At 42.0% G+C, this 16803-nt stretch overlaps 1 protein-coding gene across 3 annotated transcripts in view; it reads right to left on the bottom strand.

Moving 5' to 3' along the window:
- The window catches only part of PDXDC1 (pyridoxal dependent decarboxylase domain containing 1), a 69538-nt gene that overhangs the window by 37554 nt on the left and 15181 nt on the right, over positions 1–16803 (bottom strand). For all 3 annotated transcript variants that reach the window (XM_032269616.1, XM_032269617.1, XM_032269618.1), the window contains exons 2-5: positions 14656–14729; positions 14081–14146; positions 10699–10779; positions 7654–7800 (exon numbers count right to left, since the gene is read on the bottom strand). In XM_032269616.1, coding sequence (XP_032125507.1) covers positions 7654–7800; positions 10699–10779; positions 14081–14146; positions 14656–14729 — 368 coding nt within the window. The remainder of the gene's footprint in view (positions 1–7653; positions 7801–10698; positions 10780–14080; positions 14147–14655; positions 14730–16803) is intronic.

Below are 16803 nucleotides of genomic sequence, written 5' to 3'. Positions count from 1 at the left end.
ATAACACATATGCATCTTCCTTATGACAGAATTTCCTTTCTAATAAAACACAAGCTAGTATTTTCTTTTTTCTTTTTTTGAGACTGAGTCTCACCCTGTTGCTGGAGTCTCACCCTCAATCTTGGCCCACTGCAACCTCCACCTCCTGTGTTCAAGAGATTCTCTCATCTCACCCTCCCAAGTAGCTGGGATTACAGGCATGTGCCACCACACCCAGCTCATTTTTTGTATGTTTAGTAGAGAAGGATTTCACGATGTTGGCCAGGCTGGTCTCAAATTCCTGACCTCGTGATCCTCCTGTCTCAGCCTCTCAAAGTGATGGGATCACAGGTGTAAGCCACTGCGCCCAGCCACAACCTATTGTTTTCGAAGCACAGCTGGCCCTCCGAGCCTGTGGGTTCTACCAACCATGAGTAAAAAATCTTCAGAAACTTAAAAAGATGGCTGCATCTGTGCTGAATATCTACAGATTTTTTTCCTTGTCATTATTCCCTGAAGTGTAACAACTATTTACACAGCATTTATATTGTATTAGGTATTACATATAATCAGAAAATTTAAAGGAAGATATGCCTAAGTTATATGCAAATACTGTGCCATTTTATATAGGGGATTTGAGCAACAATGACTTTTTTTAACCATGGGGTGAGGGTGGGAGGTCCAGAACCAATCCCCCAAGGACACCCAAGTATAAGGGACAACTGTACTTGAATCCAGATCATTGCTCTGTCTTCTACTGACATGTACCAATTAGAAAGCCCAAAAATAAATAGCTGCTGACACTACCAAACATGTATGTGCTTATTTTCTCCACCTTTAACATGTACTAGTCCATTAGCTCATTTAATCCTCACAACATTTCTATGAAATAGATATTAGGGTTTCTGCCAAGATGGCCGAATAGGAACAGCTCTGGGGTGCAGTTCCCAGTGAGAGTGACACAGAAGGTGGGTGATCTTCACATTTTCAGCTGAAGTACCTGGTTCATCTCATTGGGAATGGTTACACAGTGGGTGCAGCTGAAGAAGGACGAGTCAAAGTAGAGTGGGCACTGCTTGACCCGGGAAGCGCAAGGGGCCAGAGAACTCCCTCTCCTAGCCGAGGGAAGCCAGTAGGGACTCTTCCTGACACTCTGGCTCAGATACTGCACTTTTCCCATGGTCTACACAATCCAAAGACCAGGAGATTCCCTCCAGTGCCTAAACACCAGCGCCCCAGGTTTCCAGCACAAAACTGGGCAGCCGGTCGGGCGTGGCGGCTTACACCTGTAATTCAAGCACTTTGGAGGCCAAGGCAGGGGGATCACCTGAGGTCGGGAGTTCAAGACCAGCCTGATCAACATGGTGAAACCCCCCATTTTAAAAAAAAAAAAAAAAAAAAAAAAAAACGGGCAGCCATTTTAGCCACAGCAGTTTTTTTTTTCCCCTCATACCCCAGGGGCTCCTGGAATGCCAGACAGACAGAACTGTTCATTCCCCTGAAAAAAAAGGGGCTGAAGCCAGGGACCCAAGTGATCTGGCTTGTAGGATCCCACCCCCAGGAGGACCAGCAAGCTAAGATCCACTGGCTTGAAATTCTCGCAGCCAGCAAACACAGCAGTCTCAGCTCCACCTGGAATGTTCGAGCTCAGGGCAGGGAGGGGCATCTGCCATTGCTCAGGCTTGGGTAGGTAGTTTTAACCTCGTCTGTGTAAACAAAGTCGCTGGCAAGTTTACACAGCAACTGGGCAGAGCCGACAGCAGCTCGGCGAGGCCTCTGCAGGTAGACTGTGTCACTGGACTCCGTTCTTGCTGGGCAGGGCATCTCTGAAAAAAGGCAGCAGCCCATGAGAGACTTAAATATAGAGGCCCCACCTTCCTGTGACAGAGCACCTGGGAAAAGGAGCAGTTACGGATTCAGCTTCAGCAGACGTAAACCTCCCGACCCAATAGCTCTGAAGGGGGCCACAATCTCCTGGCACAGCTCTTGAGCTCTGATAAGGGACACACTGCCTCCTCAAGGGGCTCCCTGACCCCTGTGTATCCGGACTGAGAGATAACTCCCAGTAGGGGTTGACGGACACCTCATACAGGAGAGCTCTGGCTGGCATGTGGTGAGTACCCCTCTGAGACGAAGCTACCAGAGGAAGGAACAGGCAGCATCTTTGCTATTCTGCAGCCCTGGCTGGTGATTCCAGGCAAGCAGGGTTTGGAGTGGACGACCAGCAAACTCCAGTAGACCTGCAGCAGAGGGGCCTAACTGTTAGAAAGAAAACTAAAAGAAAGAAATGGTTTCAACATCAACAGAAAGGACATCCACTCAGAGACCCAATCCAAAGTTACCAACTTCAAAGACAAAAGATAGGTAAATCCACAAAGATGGGAAGCCGCCAGCGCAAAAAGGCTGATATCTGCAAAAATCAGAATGCCTTTTCTCATCCAAGGGATCACAACTGCTCACCAGCAAGGGAACAAAACTAGGTGGAGAATGAGTTTGACAAATTGACAGAAGCAGGCTTCAGAAGGTGGGTAATAACAAATTTCTCCAAACTAAAGGAGCATGTTCTAACCCAACGCAAGGGCACTAAGAACTGTGAAAAAAAGGTTAGATGAAATGCCAACTAGAATAACCAGTGCAGAGACAAACAAACGACTTGATGGAGCTGAATAACACAGCACAAGAACTTCGTGAAGCATACGCAATTTTCGACAGCTGAATTGATCAAGCAGAAGAAAGGATATCAGACTGAAGACCAACTCAATGAAATAAAGCAAGAAGGCAAGATTAGAGAAAAAATAGTGAAAAGAAATGAACAAAGCCTCCAAAAAATACGGGATTATGTGAAAAAACCTAATCTATGTTTGATTGGTACACCTGAAAGTGACAGGGAGAATGAAACCAAGTTGGCAAACACTCTTCAGGATATTATCCAGGAGAACTTCCCCAACCTAGCAAGGCAGGGCAACATTCAAATTCAGGAAATACAGAAACCACCACAAAGATATTCCTCGAGAAAAGCAACCTCAAGACACATAATCGTCAGATTCACTAGGGTTGAAATGAAGGAAAAAATGCTAAGGGCAGCCAGAGAGAAAGGTCAGGTTACCCACAAAGGGAAGCCCATCAGACTCACAGCAGATCTCTCAGCAGAAACCCTACAAGCCAGAAGAGAGTGCAGGCCAATATTCAACATCCTTAAAGAAAAGAATTTTCAACCCAGAATCTCATATCTAGCCAAACTAAGCTTTATAAGCAAAGGAGAAATAAAATCTCTTACCAACAAACAAATGCTGAGAGATTTTATCACCATCAGGACTGCCTTACAAGAGCTCCTGAAGGAAGCACTAAATATGGAATGGAACAACCAGCACCAGCCTCTGCAAAAACATACCAAACTATAAAGACCATCGACACTATGAAGAGACTGCATTAACTAACAGGCAAAACTACCAGTTAGCATCAAAATAGCAGGATCAAATTCACACATGTTACCGTAAATATAAATAGGCTTAATGCCCCAATCAAAAGACCCAGACAGACTGGCAAGCTGGATAAAGAGTCAAGATCCATCAGTGTGTTGTATTCAGGAGACCCACCTCACATACAAAGACACACATAAGCTCAAAATAAAGGGATGGAGGAAGATTTACCAAGCAAATGGAGAGCAAAAAAAGCAGGAGTTGCAATCCCAGTCCTGATAAAACAGACTTTAAACCAACAAAGATCAAAAGAGATAAAGAAGGGCATTACATAATGGTAAAGGGATCAGTGCAACAAGAGCTAACTACCCTAAATATACATGCAGCCAATACAGGAGCACCCAGTACATAAAACAAGCTCTTAATGACCCACAAAGAGACTCAGACTCCCACACAATAATAGTGGGAGACTTTAACACCCCATTGTCAATATTAGACAGATTAATAAGGATATCTAGAAAATTAATAAGGATATCTAGAACTTGAACTCAGATCTGGACCAAGCAGAACTAATAGACATCTACAGAACTCCCCAACCCAAATCCCCAGAATATGCATTCTTCTCAGCACCACATCCCACTTATTCTAAAACTGACCATATAACTGGAAGTAAAACACACCTCAACAAATGTTAAAGAATGGAAATCATAACGGTCTCTCAGACCACAGTGCAATCAAATTAGAACTCAGGATTAAGAAACTCACTCAAAACCACACAACTACATGGAAACTCAACAACCTGCTCCTGAATGAGTACTGGATAAATAATAAAATGATGGCAGAAATAAAGATGTTCTTTGAAACCACTAAGAATTAAGACACAACATACCAGAATCTCTGGGACACATTTAAAGCAGTGTCTAGAGGGAAATTTATAGCACTAAATGCTCAAAAGAGAAATGAGGAAAAATCTAAAATCAAAACCCTAACGTCATGATTAAAAGAACTAGAGGAGCAAGATCAAACAAATTCAAAAACTAGCAGAAGGCAAAAAATAACTAAGATCAGAGCAGAACTGAAGGAGACAGACACACAAAAAAACCCTTCAAAAAAAAAAAAAATCAATGAATCCAGGCGCTGGTTTTTCAAAACATCAACAAAATAGAGGGACTGCTAGCCAGACTAATAGAAAAGAAAAGAGAGATGAATCAAATAGATGCAATACAAAATGATAAAGGGGTTATCACTATTGATCCCACAGAAATACAAACTACCATCAGAGAATACTACAAACACCTCTATGCAAATAAACCAGTAAATCTAGAGGAAACTGATAAATTCCTGGACACTTACACCCTCCCAAGACTAATCCAGAAAGAAGTTGAATCCCTGAATAGACCAATAACAAGGTTAGAAATTGAGGCAGCAGTTAATAGCCTACCAACCAAAAAAAGTCCAGGACCAGAGAGGTTCACAGCCAAATTCTACCAGAGGTACAAGGAGGAGCTACTATCACTCCTTCTGAACCAATTCCAAACAACACAAAAAGGGAATCCTCCGTAACTCATTTTATGAGGCCAACATCATCCCGATACCAAAACCTGGCAGAGACACAACTAAAAAAGAAAACTACAGGCCAATATCCATGATGAACATTGATGTGAAAATCCTCAATAAAATACCGCCAAACTGAATCCAACAGCACATCAAAAAGCTTATCCACCACGACCAAGTTGGCTTCAACCCTCAGATGCAAGGTTAGTTCAACATATGCAAATCTATAAACGTAACCCATCACACAAAGAGAACCCAAGACAAAAACCACGATCATCTCAATAGATACAGAGAAGGCCTTCGACAAAATTCAACAGCCCTTTATGCTAAAAACTCTGAATAAACTAGGTATCAATGGAACATATCTCAAAATAATAAGAGTTATTTATGACAAACCCACAGCCAATATCATACTGAACAGGCAAAAACTGGAAGCATTCCCTTTGAAAACTGGCACAAGACAAGGATGCCCTCAATTAGCACTCCTATTCAACACAGTATTGGAAGTTCTGGCCAAGGCGATCAGGCAAGAAAAAGAAATAAAGCATATTCAATTAGGAAAAGAGAAAGTCAAATTGTCTCTATTTGCAGACAACATGACTGTCTATCTAGAAGACCCCATTGTCTCAGCCCAAAATCTCAAGCTGATAAGCAACTTCAGCAAAGTCTCAGAATACAAAATCAGTGTGCAAAAATCACAAGCATTCCTATACACCAGTAACAGACAGAGAGTCAAATCATGAGTGAACTCCCATTCACAAATGCTACAAAGAGAATAAAATACCTAAGAATACAACTAACAAGGGATGTGAAAGACATCTTCAAGAACTACAAACCACTGCTCAATGAAATAAGAGAAGATACAAACAGACTGAAAAACATTCCATGCTCATGTTTAGGAAGAATCAATATCATGAAAATGGCCATACTGCCCAAAGTAATGCACAGATTCAATGTTACCCCCATCAAGTTACCATTGACTTTCTGAACAGAATTGGAAAAAAAAACACCTTAAACTTCATATGGAACCAAAAAGGGGCCCATACAGTCAAGACAATCTTAAGCAAAAAAAAAAACACAAAGCTGGAGGCATCATGCTACCTGACTTCAAACTATACTACAAGGCTACAGCCATCAAAACAGCATGGTGCTGGTGCCAAAACAGAGATACAGACAATCGAATAGAACAAAGGCCTCAGAAATAACACCACACATCTACAACCATCTAATCATTGACAAATCTGACAAAAGCAAGCAATGGGGAAAGGATTTCCTATATAATAAATGGTGTTGGGAAAACTGGCTAGCCATATGCAGAAAGTTGAAACTGGATCCCTTCCTAACTCCAAATGGATTAAAGATTTAAACATAAGACCTAATACCATAAAAACCCCAGAAGGAAACCTAGGCAATACCATTCAGGACATAGGCATGGGCAAGGACTTCATGACTAAAACACCAAAAGCATTGGCAACAAAAACCAAAATAGACAAATGGGATCTAATTAAACTAAAGAGCTTCTGCACAGTGAAAGAAACTATCCTTAGAGTAAACTGGCAACCAACAGAATGGGAAAAATTTTTTGCAATCTACCTATCTGACAAAGAGCTAATAACCAGAATCTATAAAGAACTTAACAAATTTACAAGAAAAAAAAAAACAGCCCCATCAAAAAGTAGATGAAGAATATGAACAGACACTTCTCAAAAGAAGGCATCTATGCAGGCAATAAACAAATGAAAAAAAGCTCATCATTACTGTTCATTAAGAGAAATGCAAATCAAAACCACATTGAGATACCATCTCACTCCAGTTAGAATGGCAATCATTAAAAAAATCAGGAGACAACAGATGCTGGAGAGGATGTAGAGAAACAGAAATGCTTTTACACTGTTGGTGGCAGTATAAATTAGTTCAACCACCGTGGAAGACACTGTGGCAACTCCTCAAGGATCTAGAAACAAAAATACCATTTGACCCAGCAATCCCATTACTGGGTATATACCCAAAGGAATATAAGTCATTCTATTATAAAGACACATGCACACGTATGTTTATTGCAGCACTGTTCACAATAGCAAAGACTTGGAACCAACCCAAATGCCCATCAATGATAGACTAGATAAAGAAAACATGGCACATATACACCATGGAATAAATACTATGCAGCCATAAAAAAGAATGAGTTCATGTCCTTTGCAGGGACGTGGATAAAGCTGGAAACCATCATTCTCAGCAAGCTGACACAAGAAAAGAAAACCAAACACCATGTTCTCACTCATAAGTGGGTGTTGAACAATGAGAACACATGGACACAGGGAAGGGAACATCACACACCGGGGCCTGTCAGCAGGTGAGGGAATAGGGGAGGGATAGCATTAGGAGAAATATCTAATGTAGATGACGGAGTGATGGATGCAGCAAACCACCATGGCATGTGTATACCTATGTAACCAACCTGCATGTTCTGCACATGTACTCCAGAACTTAAAGCATTTAAAAAAAAAAAAAAAGAAAGAAAGAAATTGAAATTAATACTACCCCATCTAACAGACAATGAAACAGGCATGGAGAGGGTAAGCACCTCTTCCAAGGAGGAGGATATCTGAACCCAAGTAGTACAGCTCCAGAAAAAAGATCTTTCAGCCTATACCCAACTCACAAGTCTTCACTGGAAACTAAAAACTCTTCATGTCTTTACCTGAAAATTCTGCACAGCCATAAGGTGGTATCTGAAAGTATCCTAGTTGTAAGTTTTCTCAGCTTCTCCTTGTCCAGAGTTGAAATATAAGCTCCAAGACTATGTCCCAACAAAGCCATATGACCTTGTTCTCCAATATTTTGGATTCTGTTGAGCAAAATTAGTTTAAAGAAAGAATTAGAGTCAAACCATAAAAAAGGACACAGAACATAGAGACAGTACTCCACAGAAATTTGTCAGACTTGAAATCTACTTAATGGCCCAGAAAGCAGAAACTCAGATAAATTAAGAAAATTCAAAGCATATACAGTATTGACAGTTTAGTGAAAATTTTGAGACGGAGATATATATATATATATATATATATATATATATATTTTTTTTTTTTGTAAGATGGAGCCTCACTCTTGCCCAGGCTGGAATGCAATGGTGTGATCTTGGCTGACTGCAATCTTCACGTCCTGCGTTCAAGTGATTCTCCTGCCTTAACCCCCCAGTCTGGGATTACAGGCGCCCGCCACCACACCCAGCCAATTTTTGGTACTTTTAGTAGAGACGGGGTTTCACCATGCTGGTTAGGCTGCTCTCGAACTCCTCACCTCAGGTGACCCACCCACCCCGGCCTCCCAAAGTGCTGGGATCACAGGCATGAGCCACTGCGCCCGGCCAGAAAAATATTTTCATAATTTAGGTTCCAGGAGGTAAATATCCCTTTTTAAATTGAGTATCTACAAACTGTTTTAAAATAATTTCCTATTAAATTTTTTTTTCAGGCCAGGCACAGTGGCTCACGCCTGTAATCCCAGCACTTTGGGAGGCCGAGGCGGGCGGATCACTAGGTCAAGAGATCGAGACCATCCTGACCAACACAGTGAAACGCTGTCTCTACTAAAAAATACAAAAATTAGGCCGGGCGCGGTGGCTCAAGCCTGTAATCCCAGCACTTTGGGAGGCCGAGGCGGGTGGATCACGAGGTCAAGAGATCGAGACTATCCTGGTCAACATGGTGAAACCCTGTCTCTACTAAAAATACAAAACATTAGCTGGGCATGGTGGTGCGTGCCTGTAATCCCAGCTACTCAGGAGGCTGAGGCAGGAGAATTGCCTGAACCCGGAGGCAGAGGTTGCGGTGAGCCGAGATCACGCCATTGCACTCCAGCCTGGGTAACATGAGTGAAACTCCGTCTCAAAAAAAAAAAAAAAAAAACAAAAATTAGCTGGGCAAAGTGGCATGCACCTGTAGTCCCAGCTACTCGGGAGGCTGAGGCAGGAGAATTGCTTGAACCCAGGAGGCGGAGAGTGCAGTGAGCAGAGATTGTGCCACTGCACTCCAGCCTGGAGCCTGGCAACAGAGTGAGACTCTGTCTCAAAAAAAAAAAAAAAAAAAATTTTTTTTTTCGAGATGGAGTCTCGCTCTGTAGCTCAGGCCAGAGTACAATGGCGTGATCTCAGCTCATTGCAACCTCTGCCTCCCTGGTCCCAGTTCAAGCAATTCTCCTATCTAAGCGTCCCAACTAGTTGGGATGACAGGCACAAACCACCATGCCTAGCTGATTTTTGTATTTTTTTAGTAGCGACAGGGTTTCACCATGTTGGCTAGTCTTGAACTCCTGACCTTGTGATCCGCCCACCTTGGCCTTCCAAAGTGCTGGGATTATAGCCGTGAGCCACAGCACCCAGCCCTGTTAAAATATTTTTTAAGATTAAATACCAGCCTTAGGAATTATGGAGGGTAGGCTAAGGTAAAATGAGCCAAAAACATTTTTTAAAGAATTAAATCCCAAGTCTCTGCATTAAATAAAAATTGTTTATTGCAATAATACAGCAAATTCAAGGGGGACTAGGTATTTCATATGTAATTAAAATTGATTTTATAAAATGTCTTGTATATAATTGAAACTAATTTCCCTTATAAAGAAAAACTGTAAATAAGGAGGAAAAAGTTTACAATTGTTAACTGTAAGTAATAAGAAAGAGACAAATAGACTAATAGGACCATGGGCAACAGCCAGTTCCTAGAAAGGGAAATATAAATGGGTCTTAAAACACACAAAAAGACACTTCACTTGGTTCATTATAAACGCTTATCAGATTTCTCATGAGAATATCACTTATCAAAGATCACTTAGTCTGACAACGCCTTTGCAGGCGAAGGTGTGGGAATAAAGTCCTCTCATACATTGCTGGTGGGACTGCTGAATGCCACAACTCCACGGAGGGAAATTTGGCAGGATCGATCCAAATTACACAAGTACACACTGTCTGAGACAGCAATCCCACTTTCAGGACTCTGTCCTCGAGACACACTTGCTTCTATGAGAAGGAACACATGTCAAAAGTGACAGTGAAACATGACAGGGGACCAATAAAATAAAATATGGCTCATCAGTTCCAAGTAAAATACACAGCTCTGACAAAGGAGAAAGCTACTGTGCATGAATATGCAATGAGCTCCAAGACTTAAGTGAAAAAATGCAAGGTGCAGAACATATGCGTAGTAATTATGTCTCGGAGAGGGGGGGCATGAACATTTTCCTTTCGTATAATACATACAAAATCTCCCAGGAAGCATACACAAGAAACTGGTAACGTTTATCTCTAGAGAAGAAAACCAGGTACGGAGAAACAGGTAGAAAGGAAAATTCCCTTTGTATATTGTTTTTTATTGTCAGAATTTTGAACCAATAGAACATTTTACTTATTTCAAAACATTAAAATTAAAATAATTAAAGAGAAAACTAATTAATAGAGGTGCAGCAATTCTTAGAAAGCAGAAGCACAGCAGCAGAACGGTGCTTACTCTTTAGTCCTTCTGCCACCCCTCTCTAAGACACGAGACCAAAGAAACTACGGGTTCTAATTTCAGTAAATGCCTTCAATTCACAAAATATATCTTATATATAAATGTCTTTATGAAAAAAATATTTTAGTATCATATGAAACTCAATGAAATAGAGCTTCTTATTTGAGCCACTTGCCAGAGTGCAATCACTACTGAAATCAAGGACACATACACTCGAAAAGAAAAGCTGCCAGGTTCATTACCTGGGGCTCTGGGGCTCCTCGTCTTCATCTCCATGCATCAGATTCTGAACCAGCTGGAGGATGCTCACCATATCCTGTCCACTGCAGAAAAAAAGGAGTTGACAGGTTGGTGGGAACAACACACATACCCCACCACTCTAAGTTACTGTTCTCATCTAACCAGCCTTGCTAAAAAGTTTTTTGTTTCTTAAGTAACTATAAGACAAAGAATGTGGTACACATTTTATGCTTTTTAAAAAACAAAGCTCAAATTATAAATTCTGATATAAACTTACTTATAGCTAAATAAGTCTTCTACCTAAACATGAGTTTCATTTTAATAAATGTAACCAGTCTTTTTATTTATTTTTTTGAGATAGGGTCTCACTCTGTCACCCAGGCTTGAGTGCAGTGACACGATCTTGGCTCACTGCAACCTCTGCCTCTTGGGTTCAAGCGATTCTCCTGCCTCAGCCTCCTGAGTAGCTGGAATTACACACATGCGCCACAGCGCCTGGCTAATTTGTATATTTTTAGTAGAGATGGGGTTTCACCATGTTGCCCAGGCTGGTCTTGAACTCCTGGCCTCAAGTGATCCACCCACCTCGGCCTCCCAAAGTGCTGGGATTACAGGTATGAGCCACTGTGCTCGGCCTTTTTGTATTTTTGGTAGACCATGTTGCTCAGGCTGGTCTCAAACCACTGAGCTCATGCGATCCTCCTGCCTCAGCCTCCCAAAGTGCTCAGATTATAGGCATGAGCCACTGTGCCCAGCCACCAGTCTTGCTCTAGCTACATTTCTATACGTTTCATTTGAATCTTGGAGTATAAGACAGAGAGTATTTAATAAGTATGTAAGAAGACCCAAAAGTCCTTATAATATGTACCTATAATATATAATGAGCATATTCCTTATTATAATGCCAGACAGTCACAGACTATTCCAATGCCACTGGCATATCTAATTTCCTCCATTTATGAATCTTGTCTGTTGGGAGTAACAGCCTTTAACAATGTAAGCTTCATTTATTACCAGCTCTTCCCCAAGCTGTGAAACTTGAGATCTGATTAAAGTGTAAAAACATTTTACTTCTATCCAAGATATGTTGCTATGAAATGCTCATTACATGAGGAGGTGGAAAGTTATGAAAGAATTCAAATGGCTGAAGTAGCAACCAATGGCAAGGCAACTTGCAAGAGGAATAACATAAAGCTATCCCTCCATTAACGAGAACAGACTAATAAAATGCGTCCTCTTTCAACAAAGGAAGCACCATCAAAATGATGTCTCCAAACCAATTGTCCCCAGGGTGCTGCCTTTCAAGTGAGAGGGGCTCTGGGCCCTGGACACTGTAGAGATTAGGGCAGGCAGAGGCCCTTGGCTACCTGCCGCATGACCCTGAACATGCTATTCCAACTCGTCAAGCTGGACGTTATGGACGTGAGAGGCTTCAGACCGTGAAAGTATGGTACTCAGTTGTGCCTGGGAGGTTACCGGTCTTGAATGCATTCCTAAGTGTGATTCTTCCCAGTCAGTGGCTTAACGTGCTGTCATTTTGAGAATTACAGATGCTCTTGGGAGTATCTCTCCTGGGGAAACGTCAGTGGAATCAGGAGACTAAAACCTTAAAGCCTTTTGTTTCCATCCGTAGACCTGGATCGAGATTTTATAGGCCCTGCTTCCTGTTCTGACCTGAAAATGCACTTCGGGCCTCACTTCAGGCGGCATTATTCATGCTAAGAATAGGAGTGACTGTTTTAAAGTATTAGTATCTCAGTGTGTTAGATGTGACATTTACTGGCACACTGTGATCCTTCCTCCATACTTTTCTTTTGCAACCTGGTTCAGTTTACATTCAGGTCAAAGGATATTTAAGGGAGTTGTACTGTTTACTTATGCACAGTTTCCTGGTTATAAAAGGAAAAAAAAAAAAAATAAGTTGTATCAGGGAAGGTGGGCTGGGTCATCAATCCCAGATTAACTGCTAACATCTTGTGAATATTTTAGTCAGCTACTTACTTTTTTGCTATTTTTCCTGCTAGCTCAAATGAGGAAGATGTGACAGATTTGCTTCAGTTGCCAAACAATAAGTGATTAAATTTGACATTTTCCTTTTCTTTACTGTATTATGAAAACGATAAATCTTATCAAATTAAAATAGCTCTTACAATAAAACTCAGTCTACCAAATAGATTACAGGTTTCAAGAATGAACTAAGTATGATATACCAGTCATTAGGGTGAATTTTTATATCACTTTTATTTTGTTTCAGAGATAGGGTCTCGTGATGTCAGGGTAGCCTCTATTCAACTCAATCGACCCTCCTGCCTCAGCCTCCCAAGCAGCTGGGAATACAGGTGTGCACCACTGTGCCTGGCTCCATGTATCATTTCTGAGTCATGAGGTTGCAGAAAATTGTCGGTTTAAAAAAAAAATCTTTTTTTAGAGTCTCTATCACTGAGGCTGGAGTGCAGTGGCACAATGACAGTGAACATTGAACTCCTGGGCTCAAGTGACCTCCCAAAGTGCTGGGATTACAGGTATTGCCCACTGTACCCAGCCTGTACTGAATCCCAAACGGGAGAGGGAGAGAAGCCAGCAGGTGCAGCAATATCACCAATCAGCCAATGGTACTTCCATTTTCTAATGTTATACTGCACAGAAGTCTATTTAAATTTGTTACGTGTTCATTAAAACTAAAACCGTAAATCAATGATGGTAAGATACTGATTTAAGAAAAGTAGGCCAGGCCGGGCGCGGTGGCTCAAGCCTGTAATCCCAGCACTTTGGGAGGCCGAGGCGGGTGGATCACGAGGTCAAGAGATCGAGACCATCCTGGTCAACATGGTGAAACCCCGTCTCTACTAAAAATACAAAAAAAAATTAGCTGGGCATGGTGGTACATGCCTGTAATCCCGGCTACTCAGGAGGCTGAGGCAGGAGAATTGCCTGAACCCAGGGGGCGGAGGTTGCGGTGAGCCGAGATCGTGCCATTGCACTCCAGCCTGGGTAACATGAGTGAAACTCCGTCTCAAAAAAAAAAAAAAAAGAAAAGTAGGCCAGGCGGGGTGGCTCACACCTATAATCCCAGCACTTTGGGAGACTGAGGCAGGTGGATCACCTGAGGTCAAGGTCAGGAGTTAGAAACCAGCCTGGCCAACATGGCGAAACCCCGTCTCTACTGAGAATACAAAAATTAGCCGGGTGTGGTAGCGCACGCCTGTAATCCCAGGTACTCAGGAGGCTGAGGCATGAGAACCGCTTGAACCAAGGAGGCAGAGTTTGCAGTGAGCCCACATTGTGCCACTGTACTCCAGCCTGGACAACAGAGCAAGACTCCATCTCAAAAACAAACAAAAATTTACACCTTAACTAAAGGTATGGATCCTCATTGTCACCTACCTGCCCTGGAGTGGCCCTGGAATATCCCCTGACACGAGCTTCTTTCCATTTTCCTCTTCTGTTCTTCTAATTTAAAGAAAACAAAAAGTGTTCATTTGTTTCATCATATCAGATTTCTAACTCCTAAACATGCAAACATGACTATGTTGCCTATAATCTCTTAGTGATTGAGGCAGGATTTGAAACACATGTATCAGATCTCCCTGCCTCTAGTTTTAGGTATAGTTTGAGTTTCCGGAAAAGATAAGAATATGCACAAAAAGTTCCACCCGCTTCTTATTTACTTGGTGCTTTACATGACCTGCATATATAACAAGTAATTATAAAGTCAAATCAATATATTAAGTAAATGAAACTCTTAACAGACAGATTTAAAAATTTTAAGTCCTTCCTCTCAATTTCAAAATCCTTTAATTACAAGGCACCTTTTACTCAAGACAAATACCAACTTTCAAGTCAGTAGAAGCTATGTGTGACACTGTGAAGCCAAGAGGTATCTTTAACAGAAGGAAGCCAGAGCCACCAGCTTCGCAGCAGGCTGAACTCGCTGAACAGGTCACTTCTGTAGTGCTCACCTCTGACTGTCCTCCAACATCTTCATTGCCTCCTTCAAGTTTTTTCCCATTTCAGCTAGCATGGGGTCTGCTATCTGGAAAACAAAGAAAAAGGAGAAACTTAAATAATTCTCTATTGCCTCTACAACACAATTCACCCAGAAAAATTAAGTGCATAATTTCTTGTGGATTTGCTGTAAGATACATGCATGATCTTAAAACTTCCATCAGTACTGAAGTGTAACAGAAAAAGTAAAAGTCCTTCAGCCCCACTTGCTGCCACTTTTTTTTTAATTTTTATTTTTTGAGATGGAGTCTCACTCTGTCACTCAGGCTGGGTGCAGTGGCACAATCTCGGCTCACTGCAACCTCTGCCTCCCAGGTTCAAGCAATTCTCCTGCCTGAACCTCCCGAGTAGCAGGAATTACAGGCACATGCACCATGCCTGGCTTATTTTTGTATTTTTAGAAGAGACAGGGTTTCACCATGTTGGCCAGGCTGGTCTCGAACTCCTGACCTCAAATGATCCGTCCACCTTGGCCTCCTAAAGTGCTGGGATTGCAGGTGTGAGCCACCGCACCCAGGCTCCTTTTGTTCCTTTTGAATTTTACCATGTATACACCTATCTCCCATCCAAAAAGTAAACAAAATTAAGAATTTAAAGTTTTTCCCAGAATTATTATTTTTCGCCATTCACTATGGGGAGAACCAGGCGAGGCCAAAACCAAGGACCCTACCCTTCTCTACTTGGGGTCACCTTCCCCCTTGACAAGTTACTAGTCCCATGGTGGTAACCACAAGATCCCCTCATCCTGGCTTTTGTATATAGCCCCAAGGTACTGGCAACGCAGGACCTACAGTCCAAGGCAGCTGGACGGCTTGGTCTTTGATGAGATCACACTTCTGATAATAAAGTGAGTTAGCTTCACCTCATACAAGCAATGTGGCAGTTATACAAAGACATGCTATTCTGACAAATATTATTATTTTTGAGACAGTCACTCTCTGTTACCTAGGCTAGGGGTACAGTGGTGTGATCGTGGCTCACTGCAGCCTTGACCTCCAGGGATCAAGTGATCCCCTGACCTCAGCCTCCTGAGTACCTGGGAGTACATGCGCTCACCACCATGCCTGGCTAACTTTAAAAGTCTTTTTTGTAGATACAAGGTCTCATTATGCTGCCCAGGCTCGTCTTGAGCTCAAGTTATCCTTCTGTCTGGCCCTTCCAAAGTGCTGGAATTACAGGCATAAGCCACCGCGCTGGCAGTACAGAATTAAAACACACATATTCGTTTTAATTTTGCAGAATTAAAACACACAAATTCGTTTCCCTTTCTCTCTTCATAATCTCTGTAATTATTTTTAGGGAGCAAACTCTTGTTGACTTCAATCTCTGTGTACTATGAGTTGTGTTATGAAAGTTATAGCTCTTTTGTTCCCTCTTACTCTTCTTCCAAGAATGCTGCTTAAAGCAAGAGCTGTGTTTATCTTTTCCTGTTTCTCACTGTAGCTAGCAGATCTTACACTGTAGCATCCATATGTATGTATTTAGAACTGCACTGCCTCCTCAAAATTGTTTTTAAGAAATTCCACTCTGCTTATCAATATAAGATTCAGAAAATGTTAAATTCTAGACAGGACCTAAGGGATCTAGTCCAGGGATTTTTCCCCGCTGTGTTCTCCTGAGCCTAAGGCCCCTGGGAGAACGGAAAAGGAAGTAATTAGGTAAGCAGCTGGGGCTTCTAGCTCCCTATCCTCTACTGGGCAGATCAGCTCTGTTTTATATAACAGGGTTTTTTTGTTTGTTTGTCTGTTTTGTTTTGTTTTGTTTTTTAGATGGAGTATCACTCTGTTGCCCAGGCTGGAGTGCAGCAGCACAATCTCAGCTCACTACAACCTCCGCCTCCCGGGTTCAAGCAATTCTCCTACCTCAGCCTCCTGAGCAGCTGGAAGTATAGGCATGTGCCACTATGCCCACCTAAACTTTGTATTTTTAGTAGACATGGGGTTTTGCCATGTTGGCCAGGATGGTCTCAATCTATTGACCTCCTGATCTGCCCGCCTCGGCCTCCCAAAGTGCTGGGATTACAGGCGTGACCCACTGCCTCCAGCCCATAACAAGGTTTTGAGTAAAGTTTCATTTGTAAAAAGTTTCATTGAAAAAAAATG

Source organism: Sapajus apella, unplaced genomic scaffold, assembly GCF_009761245.1.
Source record: "Sapajus apella isolate SASKATOON/1434 unplaced genomic scaffold, GSC_monkey_1.0 scaffold196, whole genome shotgun sequence".
In the NCBI taxonomy this organism is placed as follows: Eukaryota; Metazoa; Chordata; class Mammalia; order Primates; family Cebidae; genus Sapajus; species Sapajus apella.
Note: the sequence above shows the minus strand (reverse complement) of the source record. Positions and strands in the feature narration are given on the sequence as shown.